General features: G+C 40.0%; 1 protein-coding gene across 6 annotated transcripts in view; it reads left to right on the top strand.

The window, feature by feature from the left end:
• Nucleotides 1–7051, top strand: part of TNPO3 (transportin 3) — a 104019-nt gene extending 96968 nt beyond the window's left edge. For all 6 annotated transcript variants that reach the window (XM_004463213.4, XM_071215266.1, XM_071215268.1 and 3 more), the window contains 2 exons: nucleotides 3542–3633; nucleotides 5879–7051. In XM_004463213.4, coding sequence (XP_004463270.1) covers nucleotides 3542–3602 — 61 coding nt within the window. In that variant the 3' untranslated portion in view covers nucleotides 3603–3633; nucleotides 5879–7051. The remainder of the gene's footprint in view (nucleotides 1–3541; nucleotides 3634–5878) is intronic.
• The last annotated feature ends 11559 nt before the right edge of the window (nucleotides 7052–18610 follow it).

The raw sequence follows: 18610 nt of genomic DNA, 5'->3' as shown, positions 1-18610 counted from the left end.
AAGAAATAAGCCCTTTGCCATCCTACAGCTTCAGAAGAAGCTGGGCCTGTGGAGCCTTAAGAGGAAGAAGGAAGGAGAGACTAGGCAGAGATTGCCTGCCATCTTGCTTCAGCACATGGCCCCTGACTTTGGTGAGAAAGCAGCCTTGAGCTGGATGGACTCTTTAGGGCAGAAACTAGAATTACCAGAGGTCAGGGACGGGGTAGGGAATGGGGAGTTAATGGTTACATTGTACAGAGTTCTATTTGGGATGATACAAAAGTTTTGGCAGTGGGTAGTGGCGATGGTAGCATAACTCTGTGAATGTAATTAACACTACTGAATTATATATTTGAATGTGGTTAAAAGGGGAATTTTTAGGTTCTATATATGTTACTAGACTGAAAACTTAAAAAAGGAAAAGAAACCATAGGACTGTACAGCACAGAGAACCCTAATGTAAAGCATGGATTGTAGTTAATAGTACAATTCTAATATTCCTTTCATCAGTTGTAACAAATGTACCCTACTAATGCAATGTGTTAATATTAGGGATTGGTGTATGGGAACTCTGTATTTTCTGCATGATTTTTTGTAGCCCTACAATTTCTTTAATTAATAAGAACGAAAGAAAAAAAACTTTAAAACAAAACTAGCTGGGGCGTGTCTCCTGCCAATACCAAGGCAGCCACCCACACATTCTGAAATAAGTCTCTACCAAGCCCATATTCCCTTGATGGGCCTATTAAATTACAGGTATAACAATAGGGAAAGCCTGAAAATTAAGGTCTTGGACATCATTTCCTAATTTAAGGAAAATCTTGGGGCAAGGAAAAGTGACCTAAATAATGTAATGCTGTGAGCAAAAGTATCTGCGATCTTTGCCCTGTGATATGGGAAAATAAGATGCACTGCCAACCTGACCTACTTGAGCTTTCATTGTTAAACAAGTTTTGCAGCTCCTCCTAAATAAGACACTGACATGATGGAAATGAATAGAAGAGTAAGATTAACTAGAGAACGTGTTTGTGATTGCTCACCTCCTTTTGGTAATTTTCATTCTCTAATGTGCCTGCTGCCCTTGAACCTTCAGTTCATGCATGACTCAGTCTCCCTTTTGGTCCTAAGGTCCTGTAACTCCTGCCTCAACATGCTGCTTTGTTTGCCATCCTAGCAGGAAGGATAAACTGGTTCAGTTTGATTGTAGCAAGCCCAAGCCTGTTTTTCAAATAGTGCTGCTAATTAATTCTCTAGTTTTTTGAGTTGGTCAACTTAAAGGAAGCTGGGATTTTTTCATTCTTAACACCATTCTTGCATTGCCAAATACCAAATCAGCCTATCATTGACCAATACTCAGCCTCTAGAAGGAATCCTGCCTCCATTTCCCATTTCTCTATCTTGGTGTTTATTCTGTAACCTTTATTACTTGTATGAATATTTTCAAGGTCCAAAGATATTGAATGTAGGAAGCATTGGCATTGGAATTAGAGGCCAGAATTATCTACCAGAACCTTAGATGAAAAGGGTTGCATTTCTCAGCACACCCCTAGGATTGTGAGATTTGAAGAATAGTGACCTTTATAAAAGTATTCACAAGTATGGTGGAAGGATTTAGGTTGTGGGACCAAAAGCCAGAAAATGGAACCTCATAAAACAAAACAAAAATAGAAAATATTAAATTTCAGAAAGGCAGAAAACCTAAAATAGTTCTAGCTTTCAAGAAGCTTTTTTTTTTTATTTTTATTTTTTATTTTTTCCATTTCTTTGGCTTAACCACCAAGGACACTTCAGTTGAACATTTGCCTGGACCTCTTGACACCAAAGCAGTTGCTGATAGTGTAGGGAGCAGAAGCTGAGCTGATTCAAGATACTGTGGTCTGTCCTTCATTTCACTCTGTCTAATCACAATCCTTCTGTACTTGCATTTTGGTTTTAATACTTTCTCTCGCTTGTCACAAAAATGGCTAATCATGGAGCTATCATTTCTCTTCCAGATGAAACAAAAATTTCTGGTTGAAGAAGGGAAAATTTTAAATCATGTGAGACATCTAGGATTACAAAAGAATCCTGCATCTCTAACGCTATCCTAAGTTTTAGAGTTTCCTGTTGTCGTAGTCCCTTGTAATAACAAAACCACACAATGGCTTCTTTTGGATTATATATCCTCCTTCCGGATATTGGGATATGAGTGGATAAGGGCTTATTCATCCTGGCTGCCTCCTTAACAATCAGTATTGATTTAGAAATAGGCAGAGAAATGTGATACCTTTATTGAATCTTGTTAAACCCACAAAGAGCAAAGTGCAGAATTTCAATAAAACCAGAAGACCTTTCTTATTTTCATTACATTTTAGGATGGAGAGAGACCAGAAGAAAGATTCTGGAATTTTACTGTTGAATCAAATTCTGGGGTCTAAATCAAGGTTCTTACTGAAATTTCATACCTTATAACAAGTAGGAAACCCTGATTGTAGATACTTAAGGTAATAGCTCTCATTTCACTTTCTTTTCTTTTGAATCACTCTTAGCAGTTCCTTCCCCTGATGGTTAACCATTCTGAGATGGAAAGAGAACTTTTTACATTGAGTCTTGGGCTGTAGACTCTGGTCCTTGAGCTTTCTTTGTGCCTAGGAGAGGGCTACAGCAAGGTGAACATACAGGAAGTGCTGCAATTTCCAGTATTTTTTAGCTTAGCCACATGTTCATTTACTAAAAACAGGAAGACACACATAAAATTTCTAAGTGATATCAGTTTTGGATAAAGGGAACTTTTGAAAAAATACAGACTGATGCATGTTGGGCTATTTGGGAGCCTGAGGACCAAGTCCTTCTTCCTCCTGCTTTTCTACATGTGTTAACTCTTCCCCCTCTCCTCCCTTTCCTCCTCCTGCAGGAGGAAGTCCTGAGCAGCCTCTTCAGCTAGTAAATCGATGACTGGTAGGGACAGAGTTGCTGAACTGGGCTTTGTAAACAAAATCTACCTTTGAAAGAAAATGAGGAAACCAGGATACCTAAATTAGCTTAGCTAGTAGAGTTAAAGTGAACAGAGCCTTAAGTGAATATGCTTGCTTTTTACTTCAGGGGTTTTAGCTTTCTTGCATTTACATCAAGAAATTGACATAAATGATACCAATTGTTGGTGTGGTGGTAGTGGTATTTTCATAGCGGCCTACATTTATTAAATGCAATTTTTTCACTGCCTATTATTTTAAGTGCTTTATATATAGGAACTGATTTAATCCTTAAGTCAACATTGTAAAGTAAATAATAGATGAGGAAACTGAGGCAAACATTGATTTGCCAAAGAACACAATGGAGCCATGATTTAAACCCAGGCAGTTTGCCTCTAAAACCTGCACTTTAAGGACCACCAAGCGTATAATTATTCTCCAAAACAGTAGTTAATTTTTACCCTTGAGTTATAGGAAGATCTTGAGTTACAGGAAGAGGAGACAATGGAGAGAATTCCTAGCAGAGCTGGGACAGTTCTCAGTGTTGCTGTTCTCTTTTGGCATGTTCTCTTTCTTACCAATCAAGGACCAACCTACCTTTTCTTTTCTAGTGCTGAGGAATGTAAACAAGTTTGCTGGGCCTTGAGAGACTTCACCAGGTTGTTTCGATAGCTCACACTCGTGCACTGTGCCTGTCATCCAGGTGAGTAGTATATAGTTCCCTGCTTTCTCCTGGCTGTCCAGGGATGCTTGAGGGTGGGGATATATTTTAATGCCCATCACGAGAACAGTCCAATAGCTTGAGGCAGGGAAGGACTTTAGAGTTTTGACAGTGCTGAGCAGATAGGAAATGAGGGACCCAGATTTTCTTGGAACAAGGCAGCCAGATAATTGCCAGCTACTTTGAAATGCCATTTTCACCCCCATAAGAAGGTTACTGTTGCAGAACGTCTTTAAAAATTTCCTCCCCTTATCCTCTTACAGACACTCATAGGACATTGGTGTGTATGATAACAAATGACTACACACTTTTTTACTAGGCTACCTTGGTGAAAGCAGTATTTACCTTAAGTTGACTTTGATACATGGCACCAACCTCCAAAAACTGATCTTCCAGATTTAATAAGCAAAGATGCTTATTAATCACTCATAAGATTTGAATGCTGAAATGTTGATTTTTAACCAAGGCAGGAGATAAAACAAAAGAGCTAGAACCTTTGGCAGCTATCTTATAATCTGTTTTCTCTATGTATTTCCTGTCTACTGATTCTGAATCTTAGCTCAGGAAAGAAAGAACTGGGGAATGGAATTTGGGTATCAGTTTCTTGACTGAGAAGAGAAAAGCAACTATCCTCTAGACCTATCCTTTGATATCTTAAGCAGGATTTATTCTCCCAAGAGGCAACTCATTGAATCTATAGCACATTGGTGATTTTATTTTTTAAATTTATTTCTCACACCCCCCACCCTTGTTTTACGCTCGTTGTCTGCACTCTCTGTCTGTTCATTATGTGCTCTTTGTGTCTGCCCATTTTCTCTTAGGAGGCACTGGGAACCAAACCCGGGACCTCTCATGTGGGAACAGACTCCAAACTGCCTGAGCCATATCCTCTCCCCTCATTGGTGATTTCTGTGATCAGTGCATTAGGAGGTGAAGGTGATGTTCAGCAGCACCTTGCCACACCAGGAATTACTTCTAAACTTTGATTCTTAATTAAATAAATCATCAGGCTTTACATAGGGTCTGTAATAACTAACGTTGATCCACCTCATAGGGTTGTTCATGGATTAAATGAGTAAATTCTTGAGTTCTTACTATGTATCTGGGTTATTATAGTGCTTTGCTTTATAGGTATTAACTAAGATAATCCTCATACAATTCTTTGGGTTAGTTATTATTATTCCCATTTTACAGATGAGGAAATTGAGGTCCAGGAATGTTAAACAATTTTTCTGATGTCACATTGTCAGTATAATTGGTGGGGCCAGAATTCAAATGTAGACCTTCTAGTATTCGAGTCCCCACTCTTAACCATTCTACTTAATACTTTTACACAGTACCTATTCAGTAGAGTCTACATCAGTATTTTTAAAAGTTTTGTTAGTAGACAAAGCCTTCTTTCTAAATGAAACCCCAATATTTAAACAGACTGAAGTGGAGCTTTTCTGGTTAATTTGGAATGGGAGACCTGAGACTCACTGACTTAACTCTTCATTCCCCACATATAATCCCTAGTTTCCACAATACATTAGTATTGCAGAAGCACTGAAGATGATATTTATTAAAGTAGTAGCTCCCTTGAAAACACACAAAAACAAAAAAAGACAGTTTTTGTTTTTTTTAAACTGAGTTCTTATGGCAGAGGTCAGAATAAGGTACCCGAGCGAGTATAGAAACGTCTGCCTTGAGATTGATTTATATATATATGTATACTTTTTAATTTTTTATTAAAGATACTTAGATTACATAAATGTTACATAAGAAAATATAGGGGATTTCCATATCCCCTGCTCCTTACTCCTCCCACATTTTCCCACATTAACAACATCTTTCATTAGTGGGTACATTTGTTACAGGTGGTGAACAAATTTTGGAACATTGCCACTAACCAAGGATTATAGTTTACATTGTAGTTTACACTCTCTCCCGCACAATTTTGTAAATTATAGCAAGATATATAATGGTCTGTGTTTGTCATTGCCATGTCTTTCAGAATAATTCCCCATGTCCCGAAAATGCCCCGATATACCTATTTTTCCCTTCCCTCCCCTCAGAACCTCTGGTAGCCACTGCCTCCACAACCAGTAAGTCGTTTCCTCAGTCCTGAGGATTCTGGAATAGTGGTGCCCACTCTGCCTCTAATTGAGAGACAGAGGTTGATTTTATAAAATGCTTCCTATCTGTCTATTGGTGCATGATTAGTGATTTTCTTCTCTCTTTCTTACAGCAATGTCTTTTTTAATTAGAAGACAGGAAGGAAACAAAAACCAGACTGTGTCCCACAATCAGAAATCTCCATTGTGGCAGAGGGGCCTTCACCGCCACCAGGGTGTCCCGCCAGACAGGGAGAGACTCCAGCCTTCCGAGGCCGTCCTGAGGAGTTCCTGTTTGGGAGTGTGAGGGAAAATCAGCGCGGTTTAAAAAGAGATGGCTGCAGCCTGTCCGGCATGGTGGGAGGGAAGCTGGTTTCCTGGTGAACTTGTTTCTTAAAGGAAAACAAAATTTTAAGGAAATTTAAAAAAAGGAAAAAAAAGAAAAGTCAAATGAAACCAGACTAAAACATTTGCCTGGTAGAAATAACATGCACGTACACACACACACAAACGTGCATGTGCGCACTCAGAAAACTAAAAGTATAAACTTTCTGTGAAACAAAAACAGTTTAACTTAGGGAAAATGTGGAAATTCATATGAATTAAATAGGTGCAATTGGAAGGAAAAGGTCAGGGTAAAATGCATCTCTTAAGGTTTTTTATTGTTTTGGTCTTTCTCCCTACCTGCTCCCCTTCCCTTACACAAGTGAGTAGAAATTTCTCCCCCCTTCCCCAGCAGTTTCTTCCCACCTTTACAATTGTTCAGACAAGGGTATAACATGTCAGTCACTGGTGATACTCAGGACCTACCAGGAGCCAAACTTCGTGTATATTCTAAGCCTTACCCTATTCAGACTCTAAATCCACTTCTAGTCCACAATAGGTTGTTGTCATCCTTGGAAAGAAGAGCCAAAATTGGGGTGGGTAAGGTGGGATATAAATGTATACTCTTTAAGTTTTAGTTTTTTAAGAGTGTTTTTTTTCCCCATTTAGTTAATTCCACCCCCAACCTATCCCCTACACAACAGACATGAGAGGAAGGAAAAAAGAGGCTGAGCATATGGAGACAAGTGTTTAACAGGGCTGACTGTATTTTAGTAAAAAAAATGTGGAAATTATTTTACTTCATGAGGGGTGGGGCAGGAAAGGGGAGCCCAAAGCAACCTTAATGTTTTGAAGGAGTGCAGTCCTGCACAGGCATTAGATACGAGGGGCACTGTTCTGTCTGGTGTTATAGCCATCTCAAGAACAAATCAACAGCAACAAAAATAAGAAAAGAAAAAAACAATAAATTTTTAAAAATTTAATCAATGTTTCTTTGTTTTTACTTTGTTTCATTCTGTCATAGCCCTGAAATGGTACAGCTAGACCAGCTAAGGAAGCAGTCTTAGTTGTTTCCTGATAGACCTCTGTATAGGTCGTGCATTCCTCTTTAAAAGGCTGGTGGTCCCTGTCCTTGCTGCCACAGATCCTTTGTACTTTGGGAAGCAGCTCATTCCATGTCTTTTATTCTTCTAGTTCACCCTAAAACTCCTCATGCTGCATTTCATCCTTTCATGCCTCAGTGGGAAAGAGTAGATCACTCTTGCCTCTTAAACAGAAGTGTGATGTATTTTTTCCAGGGTAGCCATTCAAGTAGATTGTTCCCTAATTTACAGAGTAATCGGTTTTTTTAAAATGGCTATATTGAGGTAATTAACATACAATAAACTGCACAAATATAAGTGTTTAATTTTATATCTGATAGACCCATGAAACCAGTACCTCCCCTGAGATAGTGAACATACCCTTTACCATCCAAAGTCCCCTCATGCCCCTTGGTAATCCCTCTTTCCTGTCTCAATCCCTCATCTCCAAGTAACCACTGATCTGTTTTCTGTCACTAGATTTTTGCATTTTCTTGAGTTTTATGTAAGTGGGATGTCTCCTTCTGGAAGAAAAGGCTCACCCAATTGTGGAGAAGAAAAAAATTTATTCTCAGTCTTGCAAGAAGGGGCTCACAACCAGAAACATGGCTGGCGCCCTGAACAAAGAAAAATGGCACAATTTATACCCCTAAGCCTAGCACTTAAGCCCTTCCTCTGTTTCTCCATAGATTGGATACTTTAGAGGTTACAGCCTATCCGAGAAGTCTAACTTTCCTGTTAAAGTTTCCCAGTATTTGATTAACCGCTTCCCCCATCACATTCCAAGCATTTTTGCTTTTACCTGCTCCTTTTGCCAAGTAAGGTATGGAATTTAGTGCTGAGTTGGTATTGACTTAGCTTTTTCTTGTGCATCTTTTTTACTGGCTATAGGACTGGCTTAACCCGTTCCTGCTTAACCCGGGAGTGGGAGACAGGCAGTAGGCTGCCAGGTTACACGAATTAATATTTTCTTCCTTTATGTGAAAACTAATCTCCGTTTCTTACGTGTTTGAGTAATTGAGTATTAACTTTGAGTTAATAATCTTGTCTGCAGATGTGCTTCTAATTTGATAACATTTGGCAGTGTTGTTGATACTGATATTTTCCTGTCTTGTCTTTGCTATGTCACTTTAACTTGCGCTCCTGGGCTCGAATCCTCGAGCTCCAGAGCAGTATCTATTAGATTGGTACAAAAGAAATTGCAGTTTTGGACTGTGAATTTTAAGTCATTATAACTAGACTCAAACACATCTTTATTAATCAAAATAGGAACATTACAATCAATGTATTTTTGCCAGTGAGAAATTTCTTCCTGTAGCGTAAAAATCCATGCTTTGGGATTCAACAAACTCTTGGAAAGCGTTTTCTACATCCTGCTGGTTGTGGAAGTGTTTTCCCTGCAAAAAGTTGTTGAGAAGCTTGAAGAAATCATAGTCAGTTGGTGAGAGATCAGGTGAATACGGCAGATGAGGCAAAACATCATAGCCCAATTTGTTCCAATTTTGAAGTGTTGGTTGTGCGATGTGTGGTCTGGCATTGTGAAGAATTGGGCTCTTTCTGTTGACCAATGCCGGCTGTAGGCATTGCAGTTTTAGGTGCATTTCATTAATTTGCTGAGTGAATTTCTCACATGTAATGATTTCACCAGGATTCAGAAAGCTGTAGTGAATCAGACTGGCAGCAAACGACCAGTGAATTTATGACATTTTTTTGGTACAAGTTTGGCTTTGGGAAGTGCTTTGGAGCTTCTTGGTCCAACCACTGAGCTGGTTTTTGCTGGTTGTTGTATCCACTTTTTTTTTTTTAAAGATTTATTTTATTTCTCTCCCCTTTCCCCCATTGTCTGCTCTGTGTCCATTCGCTGTATGTTTTTCTGTGTCCACTTGAACCCTCAGTGGCACCGGGAAACTGCATCTTTTTTATTACATCACCTTGCTGTGTCAGCTCTCTGTGTGTGTGGCGCCACTCCTGGGCAGGCTGCCCTTTTATTCACGCAGAGCAGCTCTCCTTGCAGGGCACACTCCTTGCACGTGGGACACCCCATGCAGGGGCACCCCTGTGTGGCACACACTCCTTGTGCACAGCAGCTCTGTGCATGGGCCAGCTCACCACACAGGTCAGGAGGCTCTGGGTATCGAACCCCTGGACCCTCCCATATGGTAGGCAGACGCTCTATCTGTTGAACCACGTCTACTTCCTTAAAATCCACTTCTTGTCGCATATCACAATCCAATCAAGGAATGGTTCTTTGATGTTGCATAGAATAAGAGAAGACGACATTTCAAAATGATTTTTTAAATTTTTGGTCCACATATGAGGCACCCACTTATCAAACTTTTTCACCTTTTGAAATCACTTCAAATGCTGAATGACTGTAGAATGGTCAATGTTGAGTTCTTTGGCAGCTTCTCGTGAAGTTTTAAGAGGATCAGTTTCAATGATTATTCTCTGTTGGTTGTTGTCAACTTCCAATGGCTAGTCACTATGTTCCTCATCTTCAAGGGTCTTGTCTCCCTTGCAGAACTTTTTTTTTCTCCCCCTCCTCCCCTCCGATTGTCTGCTCTCTCTGCCCATTTGCTGTGTGTTCTTTGTCCGCTTGCATTTTTTTTTTTTTGTCAGCAGCACCGGGAATTCGTGTCTCTTTTCATTACATCATCTTGCTGTGTCAGCTCTCCATGTGGGCAGCACCACTCCTGGGCAGGCTGCACTTTTTTCCCGGGGGGGTGCTCTTCTCGAGGGGCGCACTCCTTGCGCGTGGGGCTCCCCTACGCAGGGGATACCCCTCCGTGGCATGGCATTCCTGCGCACATCAGCACTTTGTATAGGCCAGTTCAACACACAGGTCAAGAGGCCCTGGGTTTGGACCCTGGACCTCCTATGTGGTAGGCGGATACCCTATCAGTTGAGCCAAATCTGCTTCCCATTTGCAGAACTTCTTGAACCATCACTGCACAGTACGTTCGTTAATAGTTGCTGGCCAAATGCATTGTTGATGTTGTGAGTTGTCTCTGCTGCTTTACCACCTATTTTGAACTCAAGAAAATTGCTCATATTTGCTTTTTGTCTAACATCATTTCCATTGTCTAAAATAAACAGCAAGTAATAAGTCATTAGCAGGGAAGCGGATTTGGCCCAACGTATAGGGCATCTGCCTACCATATAGGAGGTCCAAGGTTCAAACCCAGGGCCTCCTGACCCGTGTGATGAGCTGGCCCACATGCAGTGCTGATGTGCACAAGGAGTGCCCTGCCATGCAGGGGTGTCCCCCTGTAGGGGAGCCCCACACACAAGGAGTGTGCCCTGTAAGGAGAGGCACCTAGCACGAAAAATGTGCAACCTGCCCAGGAGTGGTGCCGCACACATGGAGAGCTGATACGGCAAGATGATGCAACAAAAGAGACACAGATTCCGGGTGCCACTGACGAGAATACAAGCGGACACAAAAGAACACACAGCGAATGGATACAGAGCAGACAACTGGGGGAGGGAGAAGAGGAGAGAAATACGCAGTAAGATGACTCAACAAAAACGAGACACAGATTCCTGGTGCCGCTGCCAAGAATACAAGCAGACACAAGAACACACAGTGAATGGACACAGCAAACAACTGGGGTAGGGAAAGGGAGAGAAATAAATAAAAATTAAAAAAATAAAAGTGGTTTAAAAAAATAAGTCATTAGCAAAAACAAAGCAAGAAATGCACATTAAAATTGTGTGTAACAACCTCATTAAGAATGCATTCCAGTATCAAACAGCACATCTTAACAATGCAAAACTGCACTTACTTTTGCACCTACCTAAGAATTGGTGAAACAATGGTATTTGGGATTTAATGCTCTAAAGAGACATGATTAGAACGTGTATTAGTTAGGGTTCTCCAGAGTAACTGAACTGACAGGAGATATATACTTAAAGTATATGTAAATATTAAGGGATTTATTATAGGAATTGGCTCATGCAACCATGGGGATTGGCAAATCCCAGTTCCATAGGGCAGGCTACAAATTGGGAACTCCAGTGAAGGTTTTAATTCTCCAGGAGAATCTGGCTGAAGTAGAGATAGAAATTCTTTTTGACTGCAGAAATCATCAGCTCTCTTGAAGGTCTTCACCTGATTAGATGAGACTTATGGCTGAATGCAATCTCCTTTGATTGTAGATATAATTAGCCATAGATGGAAACAGTCAACTGAGTAATGATTTTAATCCTCAAAATTCTCTCAGTAACAATCAGGCTAGTGCTGGGTTGACCAAACAACTGGACATCATTACCTAGCCAAGTTGACACATGAAATTAACTGTAATGGAGGGGAGGAAAAAGAAAACTTGAATGTGAAAGTCTCGATAGTGAGATTATCTGAATCCGGGAATCAGCTCATTACCCCAGCCATTTTCTGAAATCTTTAAGCCTAGTCCAACCGTAGATCCTTGGAATAACCAGTTGACTTTGCTCTGTTTAAGTAACTTGGCTTTTTATCACAGGAAGTTGTATAATATCTAGGACTTAAAAATGTGGGAGACCTAATACAAGCCTCCTCAGCTGCTAAAAAGCATGTAGGATGCATATCCTAGATAATGTCAAGAACATCCTCTCCTTTGAAAACCAGAGTACTGAAGCTGTCTTATTTTTGGCATAGCAATAATACCTAAATTTTAATTTAAAAGGGAACTTTGGAGATCAGGTCACATCTCTAATGTAGATGTTACATTCCTGCATGGCATTATCTAATGGAAGTAGAAGGAAAGTCTTCTGTTCCTTCAGGTCAACTGACCATGCACCTGGACTTGCCTAAGTCATAAACTTCCTACAGAATTGTCTGTTCCCTCATTTCTATGACTGGAGTAGCCAATAAATTTTGGTCGTGATCATTTGGAACACTAATTACCCATTAGGACTATTCTCAGCAAGACTATGCTAATTAAAAGTGACTTGTGGGAAGCGGACTTGGCCCAGTGGTTAGGGCGTCTGTCTACCACATGGGAGGTCCGCAGTTCAAACCCCGGGCCTCCTTGACCCATGTGGAGCTGGCCCATGTGCAGTGCTGATGCATGTAAGGAGTGCCCTGCATGCAGGGGTGTCCCCTGTGTAGGGGAGCCCCACGTGCAAGGAGTGCTCCCCGTAAGGAGAGCCGCCCAGCGCAAAAGAAAGTGCAGCCTGCCCAGGAATTGCACTGCACACACGGAGAGCTGATGCAGCAAGATGACGTAACAAAAAAGAGACACAGATTCCCATGCCGCTGACAACAACAGAAGCAGACAAAGAACACACAGCAAATGGACACAGAGAACAGACAACCGGGGGTGGGGTGGGGGGGAATAAAATAAATCTTAAAAAAAAAAAGTGACTTGTAATTTTTATGTACCTGTTTGAAGGGAATGATTATGAAGATCAATAATTGAGAAAGTAGTGATATATGACATATTCTGTGCTTTTGATTGGCCGCAACACCTCAGTGCAATGTACATATCCATCTTGTGTGGCCCTGTTTGAATCATTTATGAAGATGAAAGTCAAGATCCAGAAAAGTTAAGATCTGAGATTATGGAACAAAGTGACCAGCACAGGGATGTACCTGTTTTTTTGAGATTTATTACCAGCAAATGAGGAGGTTTCCTTCCAAGAATGTTCCTTCAGAAAAAAATGGGAAAAGTCACCATCATCTCCTACTCTCTGAAGATTAAAAAGTATTAGATTTTTTATGTCATTGAAAAGCTAAATAAAAGGAAGGAGTCTTGAATTTAAAGGGGATATTTCGAGGAGGCGGGGCAAGATGTGTCTGAGTGAGTGCACCTTATAATCTCTTCTGCAAAGAAGTGGCTGAGTAGGGTTGGAGTCCTGCTGGACGGGGCTATTTCGGGTGTTTGCAGGGCAGGAGGTGTCTATACGTCAATTTGGTGGGACAGTGACAGGGGATTCTTGCAAGAGGTGGAACTTGTGGTTTCTGACACGGAGGTCAGAAGTTCTAGGAGGAGCCCTTCCACCTAGGGCTGGCAGCCCATCCACGGCAGACCCCGAACTCTTCGTAGTGCAGTGGCGCCCCCAGCAGGCTGTTTCGGGGGCTTGCAGGGCAGGAGGTGTCTGGATGTCGATTTGGTGAGACAGTGACAGAAGAGATTTTTGTGAGGTGGAATTTTGGGTTTCTGACACAGAGGTCAAAGTTTACGGGCAGGACCCCTCCCCCTAGGGCTGGTGCCCAGCTGCAGGGATCCCTGACGGCTGTGTTGTGCTGCTGAATGCATGGTTCCCAGGTCTGTGTCCCCTAAACCCTGGTGGCCCACGCTCTAGAGACTCCCACACCTTGAGTCTGCAATATCACAGACTTCCCATCCCTGAATCCACCACACCCTGAGGTCCATCTGAGGTCCTTGATAATCCTAGGCCTCAGCGTTTGTGGTTTTTTTTCTCCTTTTCTTTTTCTTACTTGTTCCCCTCCCTTTTCTTTTGCCCACCCCCTTTTTTCTTCTCTTTTTTTTTCTTTTCTCTCTCTTCTTATTTTATTTTATTTATCTAATAGGTGCTGCAGGGAGAGCTTCACATTTGCTGTGTTTCTTCATCCTCCATTTCCTCTTTTCTCTGTGAACTGATTTTGGTCACCTACACTATCCCCTTTCCCCCACGTCTTGCTATCCTCCATCATCTACTGTCTCTCTTACATTCCACCTCCCTTTCTTTGGCTCCCAATTGTCTGACTTTTAATATCTAATACCTTTGTTCTGTTTTCTGTCTTTTATCCACTTTTGATATTATTGTCTTTATTTTCTCTTTCCCTCTCTCATGATAACACTGGCTTTTTCATTCATACTATATTCCTCCCCATATTCAGTTGAATATCTCATTATAGGTACTCTACTTCCTGCTATCTATAACTCTACACAACTTACATGAGTCTAATATCCATTCTCCCATATCTCACATTGTTGCTCTGTTAACATTTATTACCAATACTACTTTACACATTCTCTTTTCTTACTCATTTTGCTTTCCCTGGCCCTAATATTTTCCTTCAAAGTGAACTTAGCCAGCAACAAGAAAATAGAGTAAGAAGAACAAAGTGACAAAGAGAAGACATAACACTTATGCAAGAACAACAACTAATTAATCCCCAAGACTAGACAAAGAAGCTAAGGAACTTATTAAACTCGTCAAGATAAAATAATGACCAGACAGCAACAAAAAACTACAAACCAACCCAATAATCAGGGAAACATGGCTGAATCCAATGAACAAACTAAAAACCAGGAAGGAGAGCAGAATATCAGACAAGTAATTAAAGATGTCAAAACATATACTAGAGACCAAATTAATGAAGTAAAGGAAGAGATTAACAATATGAAGAAAACACTTGGAGAGGAAATTGCAGACATACGTAAAAAGATAACAGATATGATGGGGATGAACACCACAATTCAAGAAATCAAAAATACACTCTCAGCAAATAGCAGCAGATTAGAAGAGGCGGAGGAGAGAATTAGTGACATGGAAGACAGTACATCTGAAATCAAAGAGATAGTAGAACTGATCAATAAAAAAATAGAAAAAATCCAGCTAGGACTTAGGGACCTGAATGACAATGCAAAATGCACAAACATACCTATTATAGGCATCCCAGAAGGAGAAGAGAAGGGAAAGGGGACAGAAGGGGTGCTGGAGGAAATAATGGCTGAAAACTTCCCAAATCTACTGAGAGAGAGAGATGTACATGTCCAGGAAGCACAACGCACCCCAAACATCATAAATCCCAACAGGCCCACCCCAACACATATACTTGTCAAATTATCCAATGCTCAAGACAAAGAGAAAATTCTAAAAGCAGCAAGAGAAAAGAAAACCATCACATACAAGGGAGGCTCCATGAGATTAAGTGCTGACTTCTCATCTGAAACCATGGAGGCAAGAAAGCAGTGGTATGATATAGTCAAGGTACTAAAAGAAAAAAAAATTCCAACCAAGAATACTCTACCCAGCTAAACTAGCATTCAAAAATGATGGAGAGTTCAAAATATTCACAGATAAACAGAAATTGAAAGAGTATGCCAACAAGAACCCTGCCCTTCAAGAAATACTAAAGGGAGTTCTGTAGGAAGAAAGGAAAAAACAGGAGAGGCAGAGTTGGAGGAGAGTGTAAGAGCAGCAAAAAAGACAAAAAGAGAAGGAAACAAAATATGACAAACACAAGTCCAATCAAAATATGGCTAACATAAATAATTCCTTGAAAGTAATAACACTGAATGTCAATGTATTAAACTCACCTATCAAAAGATTCAGACTGGGAGATTGGATAAGGAAATATGACCCATCTATATGCTGTCTAAAGAAACATATCTTAGACCCAGGGATTCATGGAGGTTGAAAGTGAATGGTTGGAAAACAATCTTACAAGCAAACAATAACCAAAAAAAGGCAGGAGTAGCTATATTAATATCAGAAAAAATAGATTTTAAATGCAAAACAATTGTGAGAGACAAAGAAGGATACTACATATTAGTGAAAGGGACAATCTCTCAAGAACGATCAATCATAAATATTTATGCTCCTAACAAGGGTGCCTCCAAATACATGAGGCAAACACTGGAAAAACTAAATGAAAGAATAGATGCCTCTACAATTATAGTGGGAGATTTTAATACACCACTGTCAACTTTGGACAGAACATCTCAAAAGAGAATCACTAAAGAAACAAAAACTTTGAACAGTATATTAGAGAAGCTGGATCTAATAGATATATACAGATAATCACACCCGAATACAGCAGGATATACATTTTTCTCAAGTGCACATGGATCATTTTCCAAGATAGACCATATGCTAGGCCACAAAGAAAGGCTCAATGAATTCAGAAAGATCAAAATCACACAAAATACTATCTCTGACCACAGTGGAGTGAAGCTGGAAATCTGCAGGGGCCAGAGGGCCAGATTTCACACCAATATATGGAAATTAAACAGCACACTCTTAGAGAAACAGTGGGTCAAAGAGAAAATCTCAAAAGAAATTAATAACTACCTTGAAACTAATGAAAATGATAACACAACATACCAAAACTTATGGGATGCAGCAAAAGCAGTACTGAGAGGGAAATTTATAGCCATAAATTCATATATCAAAAAAGAAGAAAGAGCCAAAATTTAAAAACTAACTGCACATTTGGAGGAATTAGTAAAAAAACAACAGAGTAACCCCACAGGAAGAAGAGAGAAAGAAATAACAAAGATAAAAGCAGAACTAAATGAAATAAAAAATAAGAAAGCACTTGAAAAAATAAGCAAAACCAAGAACTGGTTCTTTGAGAAGATCAATAAAATTGACAAACCCTTAGCTAGACTAACAAAGAAAAAAAGAGAAGATGCAAATACACAAAATAAGTAATGAGAAAGGAGATATCACCACTGACCCCACAGAAATAAAGACTATCATAAGAGGATACTTTGAAAAACTATATTCCAACAAAAATGACAATTCAGAGGAAATGGACAAATTCCTAGAAACACATAAGCAGCCTATATTGATGAAAGAAGAAATTGATGATCTCAACAAACCAATCACAAGTAAAGAGATAGAGTCAGTCATTAAAAACCTCCCAACTAAGAAGAGCCCAGGGCCAGATGGCTCCACAGGTGAATTCTACAAAATGTTCCGGAAAGAATTAACACCAATCCTGCTGAAACTTCCAAAAAATCGAAACAGAAGGAATATTACCTAACTCATTCTATGATGCCAATGGTTACCCTAGTACCAAAGCCAAACAAAGACACCACAAGAAAGGAGAATTACAGACCAATTTCTCTAATGAACCTAGATGCAAAATTCCTCAACAAAATACTTGCTAACCATATTCAACAACACATTAAACGAATTATACACCATGACCAAGTGGGATTCATTCCGGGTATGCAAAGATGGTCCAAAATAAGAAAATCAATAAATGTAATACACCATATAAACAGATTGAAGGAAAACAATCACATGATTATATCTATAGATGCAGAAAAAGCATTTGACAAAATACAGCACCCTTTCTTGATAAAAACACTGCAAAAGACTGGAATACAAGGAAATTTTTTGATCATGATAAAGAGTATATATGAAAAACCCACAGCAAACATCATTTACAATGGTGAAATCCTAAAATCCTTCCCTCTAAGATCAGGAACAAGACAAGGATGCCCATCTCACCCCTTCTATTTAACATTGTCTTAGAAGTACTTGCTCAAACACTGAGGCAAGAACCAGATATAAAAGGCATTCAAATTGGAAAGGAAGAAGTAAAAATTTCATTATTTGCAGATGACATAATCCTATACATAGAAAAACCTGAGGTCTACAACAAAGCTTCTAGAACTCATAAATGAGTTTAGTAAAGTCACAGGTTATAAGATCAATGTGCAAAAATCAGTAGCATTTCTGTACACCAATAATGAGCAAGCTCAGGAGGAAATCAAGAAACAAATACCATTTACAATAGTAAATAAAAAAATCAAATACCTAGGAATAAATTTAACTAAAGATGTAAAAAAACTTATACACAGAGAACTACACAAGACTATTCAAGGAAATCAAAGAAGACCTAAATAAATGGAAGAATATTCCCTGTTCATGGATTGGAAGACTAAATATTATTAAAATGTCTATTCTACCAAAACTGATCTACACATTCAATGCAATCCCAATAAAAATCAACACAGCATTCTTTAAGGAACTAGAAAAACTAGCTATGAAATTTATTTGGAAAGGAAAGAGGCCCCGAATAGCCAAAGACATATTGAAAAAGAAAAACGAAATTGGAGGACTCACACTACCTGACTTCAAAACATACTACAAAGCTACAGTAGTGAAAACAGCATGGTATTGGCACAAGGAGAGACACACAGACCAATGGAACTGAATTGAGAGTTCTGATATAGATCCTCATATATATAGTCATATAATATTCGATAAAGCCACCAAACCCTCTCAACTGGGAGAGAATGGCCTATTCAACAAATATGTAAAAGAATGAAAGAGGATTACCATCTCACACCTTATACAAAGATCAACTCAAGATGGATCAAAGACCTAAATATAAGAGCCAAGACCATAAAGACTTTGGAAAGCAGTGTAGGGAAGCACATACAAGACCTTGTAATAGGAAATGGCTTCATGAACTTCACACCAAAAGCACGAGCAGCAAAAGTACAAATAGAGGGAAACGGACTTTGGCCCAGTGGTTAGGGCGTCCGTCTACCACATGGGAGGTCCGTGGTTCAAACCCCGGACCTCCTTGACCCGTGTGGAGCTGGCCCATGTGCAGTGCTAATGCGCGCAAGGAGTGCCCTGCCACACAGGGGTGTCCCCTGTGTAGGGGAGCCCCACGCGCAAGGAGTGCACCCTCACAAGGAGAGCCGCCCAGCGTGAAGGAAAGTGCAGCCTGCCGAGGAATGGCGCTGCCCACACTTCCCATGCCGCTGACGACAACAGAAGCGG

The sequence above is a fragment of the Dasypus novemcinctus genome, chromosome 5, assembly GCF_030445035.2.
Source record: "Dasypus novemcinctus isolate mDasNov1 chromosome 5, mDasNov1.1.hap2, whole genome shotgun sequence".
Lineage (NCBI taxonomy): Eukaryota > Metazoa > Chordata > Mammalia > Cingulata > Dasypodidae > Dasypus > Dasypus novemcinctus.
This window is presented reverse-complemented; position numbering and strand designations above follow the sequence as displayed.